Source organism: Eleutherodactylus coqui, chromosome 1 (genome assembly GCF_035609145.1).
Source record: "Eleutherodactylus coqui strain aEleCoq1 chromosome 1, aEleCoq1.hap1, whole genome shotgun sequence".
NCBI classification, from domain to species: Eukaryota; Metazoa; Chordata; class Amphibia; order Anura; family Eleutherodactylidae; genus Eleutherodactylus; species Eleutherodactylus coqui.
Genome location: NC_089837.1, coordinates 361309250 through 361321548, shown reverse-complemented (window position 1 = coordinate 361321548; position 12299 = coordinate 361309250). Strand labels below are relative to the sequence as shown.

General features: G+C 42.2%; 1 protein-coding gene across 3 annotated transcripts in view; it reads right to left on the bottom strand.

The window, feature by feature from the left end:
* Nucleotides 1–12299, bottom strand: part of LOC136577858 (interleukin-18 receptor 1-like) — a 71967-nt gene that overhangs the window by 39702 nt on the left and 19966 nt on the right. For all 3 annotated transcript variants that reach the window (XM_066577783.1, XM_066577780.1, XM_066577790.1), the window contains 2 exons: nucleotides 6600–6750; nucleotides 3158–3300 (listed from right to left, as the gene is read on the bottom strand). In XM_066577783.1, the coding sequence (XP_066433880.1) occupies nucleotides 3158–3300; nucleotides 6600–6750 (294 nt within the window). The remainder of the gene's footprint in view (nucleotides 1–3157; nucleotides 3301–6599; nucleotides 6751–12299) is intronic.

Here is a 12299-nt window from a genome sequence, read left to right as displayed (position 1 = left end):
CTCTTCCTCTGAATCCTCTGTGCGTTCCTCCCTCGGACTTACTGCCCTTACTACTACCTTACTGATAGACAACTGTGTCCCATCATCATCATCCTCCTCACCCAATGAAAGCTCTTGAGACAGTTGCTGGAAGTCCCCAGCCTCATCACCCGGACCCCGGGAACTTTTCAAAGGTTGGGCATCAGTCACGACAAACTCCTCAGGTGGGAGAGGAACCATTTTTTCCCACTCATGGCAGGGATCCGAGAACAGTTCCTGGGAGTCTCCCTACTCATCAGAATATGTCATTTTCATGGAGTGAGGAGGCTGGGAGGAAGGAGGAGCAGCAGCCAGAGGATTCAGAGTTGCAGTCCCTAGGCCGGGAGTAGTGGACTGCGTAGAAGACTGGGTGGCAGATGCATTGCTGGATGCATTTTCTGCCATCCACGACATGACCTGCTCACACTGCTCTGTTTGTAATAAAGGTCTGCCACGTGGACCCATAAATTGTGATATGAAGCTGGGGACCCCAGAAACTTGCCTCTCTCCTAATCCTGCAGCAGTCAGCTGTGATTCACCTGGACCAGGAACTCGGCCTGTGCCCACACCCTCACTTGGACGTCCGCGTCCACGTCCTTGACCCTTACCCCTACTCCTCATCATGGCGGATTACGAATAGAGCAGGGGCCAAATAAATTACCCCACTGTACAGCACTGACAACTGAGCCTTAATTCACCGCACACAGAGACATGTAGATAGCAGAGGCTTTATGCTGTGACCAGGAAAAAAGTAACCCACTGTCTTGCGCTGATACCTAGGGGTAATTTACTGCTTGCAGAGACTTGTAGATTATAGAGGCTGTGTGGAGTGGGAGAAGACTGTAAAGCCAGTGGATAGTGCTAGTAACTGCGGCGATCTCAACCCCAAAAACAGAAATGGTATTGTGAGACGCTCTGCACAGCGGCTGAGCTGAAATACTTTGCAGTGGCCCCAGTAATATTACAGTACTGTTTAGCGGTGAGACCGCTGTCTAATTCACTGCAGACAGAGAACGGTATAAATAAGTATGGAATTATTTGCGTGCACTTTCACGCTGAGCGGTATTTTAACGCAAACTCCAGCAAGAAAAAAAAAATTACGGAAGGCTGCAAGCAGGCCTAGCTGCGTAATAATATAATAGAGGCACTACAACTCCCAGCAGCCACCCAGTAAAATGCACACGTTCAGATGTTGCCCTAAGAAGGAGCTTTATTTTTTTTTTGGACAGAGGATACAGGCTGTATAGTGTATATCACTTTCCCTCTAGAAGTGCCTCTGGCCCTACGCTGTGCGTCTAATTTACTCCAGACAGAGAACAGTATAAATAAGTATGGAATTATTTGCATACACTTTCACGCTGAGAGCGGTATTTTAACACAAACTCCAGCCAGAAAAAAATATTACGGAAGGCTGCAAACAGGCCTAGCTGCGTAATACTATAATGGAAGCACTACAACTCCCAGCAGCCAACCAGTAAAATGCACACGGTCAGATGTAGCCCAGCAAAGGAGCTTTTGTTTTTTTTGGATAGAGGATACAGGCTGTATAGTGTATATCACTTTCCCTCTAGAAGTGGCTGTGGCCCCAACGCTCTGCGTCTAATGTACTACAGACAGAGAACGGTATAAATAAGTATGAAATTATTTGCGTACACTTTCGTGCTGAGAGCGGTATTTTAACGCAAACTCCAGCCAGAAAAAAAAAATTACGGAAGGCTGCAAACAGGCCTAGCTGCATAATACTGAAGCACTACAACTCCCAGCAGCTACCCAGTAAAATACACACGGTCAGATGTAGTCCAACGAAGGAGCTTTTGTTTTTTTTAACAGAGGATACAGGCTGTATAGTGTATATCACTTTCCCTCTAAAAGTGGCTGTGTTGGCCCTACGCTGTGCGTCTAATACACTGCAGACACAGACCGGTGTAAATAATTATGGAATTATTTGCATACACTTTCACGCTGAGAGCGGTATGGTAATGCAAACTCCAGACAGAAAAAATAATTACGGAAGGCTGCAAACAGTCCTAGCTGCGTAATACTGAAGCACTACAACTCCCAGCATTCACCCAGTAAAATGCACACAGTCAGATGTAGCCCTAAGAAGGACCGTTGCAGTTCTTGAAGACAGGAACTACCACTACCACTTTCCCTATCTCAGCAGCAGTTTTTTTCCTATACTCTGTATGATAGACTGCAGACTGAAAATGCTATAGCTGTAATGGCCTGCACAGCCCGAGATGGAAAAAAAAATTGTGCAAAACTGCTCCCAGCCAGCCACAACAGTAATGCACACGGTTAGATGTGGCCCTAAGAAGGACCATTGGGGCTCTTGAAGACAGGATCCTACACTATCCCCGAATAAGCAGCAGCACTATACTCTCCCAGTGTGTGTCTGAGGCGAGCCACGGGCGGGACCGCTTTAAATACTCGGCAGTCACTTGATCTCGCCAGCCACTTACTGCAGGGGGGTGGGATAGGGCTGGCACGTCACAGGAGGAAGTGGTAATGCCTTCCCTGCATGTCTATTGGCTAGAAAATGGTGCTAAACATGCAGGGAAGGAAATGGAATTGACTCGAGTAACGAGCATCTTGAGCACCCTAATGCTTGAACAAGCATCAAGCTCGGACGAGTGTGCTCGCTTATCTCTAATATTTACCACAAATGTAGCAAAAAATTGGATGGTTAACACAGCTTCGCCTACTCATCTTTAGGCTAAAACAGACATACTAGCAATATAGCAAAACAGTAAAGGCATGCTACATTAACGGCATAGCATGCTGCAAAATTTAATTTAGAAAATTCTGGATCTGTACTTCATATTATTTCTCATAGTATGGCTACAATTATATACAGAATGTAGTCAAATAGACTGATCCAGGACTATATTTTACTCAATAGCGGTGCTCTATATTGAAATGACAATAGCATTGTTAAATAGGAAGGCATGGATCTGCTACACAATGGTACAATATTATAAATGCTTATGGGCCACATTACAAGTTTTGTATTGGTGCCCCGAATGTTAAAGTTACACTTCTGCTTGTCATTCTGTCTTAGCAATAAGGGAATATCAGATACAAGCTACACTTTGGACTTTGATAGCATACATTGGCTTGATAAAATTTAGTTTCTTACCTTTCAGTTTCAGAACAAATAGCTTGATGTCGCTGCCGATAGCAGTGCGAAGTTGGCACTTATATGGATACTTGATATCGTCGTCACTTACATTTATTAAGTGCAAATCTCTACACAGATTCGAATTTTTGCATTTTTTTGAACTAAAGAAAATTGGGAAACCATAAATTTGTAATATTAAGAATTTTATAAATTTAAATAATAAATAAGTTTTTTCATGGGAAGCTATTATCACTTTACAGCCACTATAAGATCTCACCATATGTGCAAACTGTGCAAGAGGTGCCAAATAAAAGTATTGCACATAAAGATTTGTCACTCTGCTATGCTTGAAAATTGACTACTTGGGCTTCCTATGATATTCATTTTATTTACCAGACTTTTTAAATGCATCCGATAAATGGCGTGCGTTTAGAGAGTGAAGAAAAATGTATAAAAATGAAGTGCATAAAATGATGCATAAAAATTTAAGCCAGGCAGCATTCAACTACTTCCTGCAATAGAATTGCAGTCCATAAATGCTGGCCTTCTGTGTATTCCAGATCAAGCAGTTCAGACACAAAATTTAGATGCAATCCTGCAGTCTTGTTGTGCCTTCCTAAACCAACAGTGTATCTTTTGTGATGACAGTAAGGAGGTCTTTTGGGACTCGGAAACCATCTCAATAGTAGAGCTAGTAAGGTCAATGGAACAAGAATAGCTTTACCTATACAGAGAATGTCAATTAGCATTGTACTTTATATTACATGGAATCTCAGTTGATTCAGTGCAGAACTTAATAAAGCTCAGTGTGTATAACACAGATATAGATGAATATAATCAATATGAATCAAAGATGAGAAAACAACATAGCACTCACCAAAATTCAATATATGTCATGTAGACATATATTGTGACAGTGCTAGGACAGAAGCAGGGTGCATTCTCTTAAGCATTGGTATAGCAAACATTTACCTCACACATGATGCTTTATCCAGATAAAGCTTTAGTATCATAACTATATATGTTTACCTGAATCTATACAAATAAATGCTCAAGAAGACTTGGTGAGTGCCATATTAATACCTCTTCTTCAATCCATATTATTAGCACCTAATGTAGTGACCCAGAGGGTACAACAGGGTAATCAGACACTCAGAAAATTGAATATCTGTCTATGAGCTCCTCAGGAGACATAGAAGGTATCATACAGGAGAGAGACCCTGTCTTTCCCTAATGCACAGGTTAAAGCTATTCTACCCGACAACAGCTTGCTTTGGATTGGCTGCTTGTCAGTAATTGCCCTGATTGGTTGAGGGGAAGGAGTTGTGAGAAGCCCAGGAAAGTGAGCAGGGTGAGGTAGGAAATGAGTTGGAGTCAGGCGGAAAAGTGCAGGAAAATACGGGAAGTGAAGGAGGAGTTAAGAGGAGTCATCATCGGGAGGTGGACAAGTTTACCAGAGTGAAGTTGAGAGAAAACAAATTGGAATAAGCACAGAGTGGAAGCGAGGATTAAATTACAGTGTTCACAACAGTGAGTGTGATCTACCCCCTGAAACAATTCAGTAAAAGCACAGGTGGTTGGGTCTTAATCACCTTCTACCTCTAGAAAGTAATTCTTAGGAAAATCCCCAGATAACTGAGACTGGTGGGTTTATCTTTGGTAACCAAAAGAGAGAGTGAGCGTTGAAGAAAAAGAAATGTGCTATTCATGTTTCTAGAGTAATTGTGAATGCAAACTGAAAATCTGCAAAACAGTGAACTGTATTTCCTCATTTGTTCAATAAGCATTCAGTAAACTGTGTACCTTCGGTTTACCACAAAAGCTACGTGGACTCGTGTCAATTATTTATCTACCATCCATCCGGGTTCACCCCTCAAAATATAATGGCATCACGTGACAATTTGTTAAATCCCTTTTTATTCAAAATATTTTCATTTAACAATGTAGCTAAAGACATAGTCTTGCATTTTCGTATTCATATACCAACATACAAGAAATCTTGCGTTTTCAGATAAAATACTGACATCAACGACAATTTATTAACAAACAGCCTCTGCGTGCGACTGAGCTAGGCTCTATTTTGCCATTACGGGGAGAGACCCCTATAACAGCCAGCGCCCTGCAAGGGCGTCACACTACTGCCGAACAAGGGCATCATAACTCTCCTCATAGTACAGGGAAGTTCATTCTTGGTGCAGCAGTAAGTGGGAGGCAAGTTATGGGGACAGTCTCAAAGGCACACGGTAGCCCAGAAAACCACTGGAAGCCTGATTAAAACAAAGGATTGCAGCAAAGCCATATATTGCCTTGGTACTGCCCTAGGGGGGTTGCAGCCACAATACAGAGGAATCAGAGACAAGGGCAGATGAGCACTAGTGCACACAGGACTGTGCCAGTTTATGTGGGGCACTGTTAAAACATTGTATTTTGGGGACGTATTTTTATATGGAGCACTTTTCGGGTCATTAGTTACAGTAAAGGATTTAAAAATGCTGCAGTTTTATGATATTTTTATGTCACTGATTTTTTATGGGGCACAATTTAAGGCCTCATGGCCACGGGATAATTTTTATTTTAAATCCGCAGCGTTTTTCCCGCACGCGGATCTGCGCCCCATAGGGATGCATTAGACACCAGCAGGGAGTTCAATACCTGCGGATGTCATTTTTTCTGTCAGGCGCAGATCCGCGTACGGGAAAGATAAAGGACATGCTCCATTTTCGTGCGGTTCTCCCACGGGGACAGCTCCCGCAGGCTTCCATTGAAGCCTATAGAAGCAGTCCGGATCCGCGGGAGACCCGTACCAGAATTAAACTTACTTGCTCCAGACGATGCAGATCTTCCTTACTTCGCGGCCGGATCTTCTTTCTTCGGCCTGGCGGATGTGCCCGGCGCATGCGCGCGGCACGCTGCTGGCGTGTCGAGCACATCCACCACGCCGAAGAAAGAAGATCCGGCCGCGAAGGAAGGAAGATCTGCATCGTCCGGAGAAGGTGAGTTTATTCTGATTTTTAGGCCTCATGTCCGCGGGGCAGGAGGGACCCGCTGTGGATTCTACATGAAGAATCCCCGGTGGGCCTGATTTTCCCTGTGGACATGAGGCCTAAGGAATGCCACTGCTGCCACTTTAAGAAAAGACCTACTGTATATATGATGATCAAGATGATGTTAGCCTTTAACCTTACTTTAATTCAGGTAATAATCCATTATGAAGCTGAGCCACGTGGTTTTGTTAGGGATGTGTTGCAAACACTCTGTTTACCTTGAATGTCTAGCTATGCAATACATAAATATATTGTGCGTATATGTATATACACATATTGATTTATGCATTGCATAGCTAGACATTCCAAGTAAACAGAGTGATTTGTTTGTAAAGTATATATATATTTTCCTTTTACAGACAAATGAGTGAGGATTACTCACGAAGGTATGAAATTATTGAACTCTTAGCACTTACATATTCCCCATGCAGGTTTTGTTCATGGCTGGATTGCATGGATCCAAAATGTCATCAAGATCTTCAGTGTTACTCTTGTTTGTTCTTATCCAGTAAAGTGAAGGGAAACGCGTATCACCAAAAGCCTCACATGTTAAGGTGTAATTTTTTCCTAAGAAAAATGAAATCCATACAAAACTTTCAGCATATTTTTTTAACAGTGATATTCTGCTAGAATGAACCCGAAGAAAACATGGGAACAAAGCTAGTAGTTAATATGCAGAGTTGTAGCACATAGCTCAGGTCATATAAGATGATAGTTTTACAATACAGTTTTAAAGCCCAACCCCACTTAAAAAAATATTCAGGCGTGTAGGTAACTCCTATTCATCTAAATGTCATTCTCACAGGGATCCTGGAGCCCGAGCTCTGGAAATTATTTAGTGGGGTCTTTATGCTGTTAGCTGCTTTAGCTGTCTATATGCCTGCTAAATCTTTCAGTCTTTAGAAGGTGTGAAATGAAGATGGCAGCAATCAACCTGAAACATCAAAAGCCCTCTATGGATGGCCAATTATGGCTAGTTTGAAGAATGATCCAGTCCTTTTGGTTTCCAAGATAAAGGTTTCAGAATAAGCCCCCCATTACCCCTATGCTTAGCATGATAGCTGTTTAAAAGACCATTGTTAAACCAACAGCTATCAGCCCTGATAAGGGAGTAGAGGTATGGGCCTGTATCACCTAGACTGCCAGTTGTCTACCCATACACAACTTTCAAAGAATGAAGAGAGGGACAATCCTTTTATCGTGTGCACATTTTTTTAATATTAACTGCACCCAATCTGACCCGGTCTCCTTTGTGCCTCCCACACAGTAATTGTGTCTTCCTTCATGCAACATACAGTAATGGTGCCCCTTAATGCAATCTGTGACATGGTAAAGTGCGGAGCTGACAGCTCCACACTTCAATATGTCACCAGTGGTACTAACGGGCAGCATTACTGTATGTGACACAAAGGTAGACAGTAGACACCATTACTGTGTGAGAGCACGTTCTGGTGTGTTTTCTGGCATATATGGAAAATGTAGGGCTCTAACATGATATGAACAGAGCCTTATTGTGAATGTACTTATTTTACAGCTCACGCTAAATGCTGATAATGTATTCATATCAGTAATTTTGATTACTTATTATCTTTATCAAGTATTGTTCATTTACATTTTGTCCATGATTTGCCCAACCATGTATGGAAAGTTCCTGACATGTATGTACAGTTCAGTCCATATTAACCTAATTTCATGAGTGGATAGTCTTCTGTTACCCATAATATAATCCCTTTTCTTCTGTGAAGTTTAATCACTTTAACCCCTTAGTGACCAAGTTTTTTTGTTTTTTTCCATTTTAGTTTTTTTCTCCCCCATTTTAAAAAATCATAACTCCCTTTTTTATCCATCGACATAGCCGTATGAGGGCTTGCTTTTCGCAGGATGAGTTGTATTTTTCAATGGTACTATTTAATGTACCTTATAATCTACTAAAAAACATTTATTATTTGGATAATTTTATTATAAATATAACAAAAGATTTTTTTTTTTAACTTTTATTACTTTTTTTAATTAGTAAAACTTTATTGTTATGATTTTTGCTTTTTATTTTAGTCCTAAAGGGGATCACAACTTGCGATGCTTTGATCGTTCCTAAAGTATAATGTAATGCCACAGCATTACATCATACTACAATCTGACAGGCAGCCTATCAGGCCACCCCACGGGGATGGCTTGATAGGCATACTGCCAAGACAGCCCTGGGGCCTTTCCAATCTCCCTGAAATCTCATCACGGGGGAACTGTACGGGACCCCCGGACATCGGTCAGGGGATTTAAATACTGCTGTAAGAATTTACAGCGGCATTTAAAGGGTTAACAGCCCCAGTCGACCATGCGGCTTGTGGGATCTGTTGCCCACATGTGTCAGCTGTAATAAACAGCTGACATTTATGATGTATGGAGGGAGATCGGCAGAACGTAAAAACACTATAGGGTGGTCACTAAGAGGTTAATCTATTCATTCCCACTTTACTTATGCTTAGAACTGTGGTCTACTTTAACCCCTTAAGGACTAGGTGCTGCAGAATACGTTGGCACTATACAAAAGATAAATAAAGATTATTATTATTACGAGGGGCTGCTGATAAGTCTTTGGCTTTGTGTTTTTTTTTGTTTCTATGGTAATGAATGTTACATCACATGAAAGCCTTATCTGTCTAATATATGTTTTCAAAATTTTGAGTTTGTAGCTTATGGCAAGGCACGCGGGAAAACAAAATGGCAGAGTCTAAGGCGATATTCACAGCAAATGAGAGCAGAGGAGTGATACAATTCTTGTTTGTGCAAGGAAAGTCCGCGAAAGGATATTCATGGTGATATGTCACAGACATTGGGAGATCAATGCCCTTCATATTCTACAGTTAAGAACTGGGTTGCCAATTTAAAACAAGCCACTTCAGCACCAATGATGAGGAACGTCCTGGACGACCGAGAGAGATTGTTGTTCCGGAGATCGTCCATGCTGTGCACAACCTCATACTGGAGAATCGGCCAATTTCAGCTAAAGGAATAGCAGACATCATGGGGATTTCTCATGAACGTGTTTGTGTCATTATCCATGAACATTTGAACATGAAGAAGCTATCTGCAAAGTGGGTTCCCGAATGTTTGTGTTACGTGTGCTGCTGGGATCTGTAGTTCTAGGCTTCCTAGCAGCACAGCTACAGGTGGTTGAGTGTTAATTGAGCTGGCTGGGTGTGGTACTTCCTGCTAGCCAATCTCCTGGGTCTGTGCTCACATATAAACCCAGCTCCTGGTCAGTATGTGTCTAGTGTTAAGGGTAAGCAGTCATGAATCCTTGTCTGTTGCAAGCTTGCTGTGTGATCTGTGTCTAGCATACATATGAAAACCGCGCATGTGTACAGAATTTAAACGTACAAACGGACATGAAGAAGCAAGACACAGATGAGACATGACACTATAGATGAGACCTGGATTTATTTGTATGACCCTGAAACCAAGGAGCAGTCAAAAGAGTGGAGGCACAGTGGTTCTCCCCACCCAAAGTAGTTCAGGGTACAAGAATCAGCCACTAAGGTGATGGCATCTGTGTTCCGGGATAAGGAGGGCATGCTGCTAGTGGACTACCTTCAAAATAGTTCCACCATCAATGCAAGGTATTACATTGAACTTTTGGATCAATTGAAGGCACCTCTGAAGGCCAAAAGGCGCAGCAAGCTGTCCAAAGGAATATTGTTCCTGCAAGACAACGCCTCTGCTCACACTGCCCAAGCGACTATGGCAAAACTGGTGGAGCTAGGCTTCCAGCTGGTTGACCACCCTTATTCACCAGATCTAGCTCCCTCTGACTATCATCTGTTTCTAAACCTGAAGAAACACCTCAAGGGTACCAAATTTCACACCATTTCTGATGCCATGGCTGCTATGGATGACTAGTTTGAGACACAACCAAAATCCTTCTTTTTGCAAGGCTTACAGAACTTGGAATACCGATGTAAGAAGTGTGTTGATATCATTGGAGAAATAGCACTATGGTGATTAATGAAATAGAAAATATTTCCATTTCAGTTTTTTTCAACTTAATATGTTATATATGAACTAAGCCAAATTGTGGTGGTGAAAGCAGATAATTTAATGAACAGACTTTCTTTTGAAGATACTTTCTTTTTCTGACACTGAATAAGATGAATTGTAAAGGTCGTACTGAGAGTTATCTGGTGAGAGAGAAATATATGGACACATATTAGTGTTCTTATTACAAATGCTAGTGTTGTGTACCTATAATGTGTTGTATAACTTTTATTACATTTTTCAGGAATGAAAAGGGGATGGAAAAAACGTCCAGAAATTCCACCATTGTTTTTACAGCGTTCACCATTTGGTAAAATAACATGATAAGGCAAGGCCCCCTGATCTTTGCCGGAGTATTAGTCCCTTGCCTCTAGGTTGCATATTCTTATAGCTGTCTGCCTGACCCTATTTTGGACTGTATCTTGCCTTTTGTCTTGTGCATTTGTCACCTTCTGCCCTCTGGTTTTCTGAGTTTGCCTCAGTGGTGCCATTTTGATTTGTCATTCCTGAATGATATTCTATTTCTGGCCCACAGCTCTGTCTGACTGCTCTCTAGTTCCCTAGTCCAACAAGGAAAATGTTACAGAGAAATCATTGAATTCCTTCAAAGGATCATGTTTAACCTAGATGGCTTCCAGCAAGCACCTGCTCCATCTGCTATGGGACACATCCCACATCTTCCTCCTCACCTCCCCAGAGATATGATGGTGATTCTAAAACACTCAGGATTTCTGAACCAGCGTTCTATTCACATGAACTTTGCGAACTCTGATCAGACTAAAATCACTTGCACTGTTTTCTTACTCACTGAAGAGCCCTTGGAAACACCTCTCTGGCTATGAATAACCCTATATTCTTCTCATTACAAATTTTCCCAATAACCTTCTGAAGGATCCTGTGCACATTTCGACAGCTACTTCTGCAATTTTCTGCCTCAAGTAAAGATATTCTTCCATAGGCCAATATGGCATCAAGTTCTTGTTGCGGCTTCAGATTTATCCTGGAACAATCAAACTTTAGTGGCTGCCTGCTAGAAGCGTCTGGCAGGCCATATTGAGAATAAACTGACCAGATATGCCCTGTTTCTTGGATGACATCATCACTCTTGCCACTTGGGTTGATATCCATTTCAGGTAAAGGGCCCAGGAGATAGAGGATTCCCTTCACTTTCCACATCTGCCACCTGTGTTTAACAGCTCACCCATACCTTCAGTATCCACCGCCCTGCCTATCTCTGATGCAAATAGGCAATACTGTTCTGTCCTTAGAGGAGAGGTCAAGGACATTGCTTAAGGATCTATGCCTTTACTGGGGTAGAAGAACCATCTCCACCTGAATTGTCTCATCTTTCTTTCTAGACCAGGAAACTCCCCAGTCTAAGCTTGACTGAGAGATCACCTTAGGCCTGTCTGCAAATAGCTCTCCTATTCAAGAAGGCCTTGTATGCTTCTGCACCCAACCTGTTCTGCTGCAGGTTAATCTTTTGCATCATGAAGTTTAGTTTCTGTCTCTACCATCTGCCAATACAGGTGCCACATGGCTGGTAAGTTTCCGGCTTGGCTGGTAATTCGATCCAAAGGCTGGTGTCGATATTAATTTATCCTCTTTAAGAGTACAGTGTGTGTAAGACACTGAGGGGAGAAGTTGGCTATGTTGTGCAGAACAGAGTGAGGTCTGGCTGCAACAGATTTGTGTGTGACAAAGTGAGGAGTTCCTACTGCTGGCAGAGATTTGCAAGCAGGGAGCAATATGTAAAAAGGGGAAGACAGAATGAGGAACTATATATAAGAAGAACCACAGAGGGGGGAACTATATTTAAAGGGAGGCAATAGAGGTAGAACACTATATTGATGGAAGGCAAATGAGGGAGGGGGGGCACTATATCCGAAGGGGGCCACAGAAGAGGCCATGATATCTAAGTGGGGCCCTATTACTTTGTGGAACCACAGAAGGCGGCATTATTTCTAAGAGAGGCCATGTAGGGAACACTGCTACTAAGAAGTGCCACATGAAGGGCATTGTTACTAAGAGGTGACACTATTACTTTGTGGGGCTACGCAGGCAACACTAAGGCCTTAGTCACA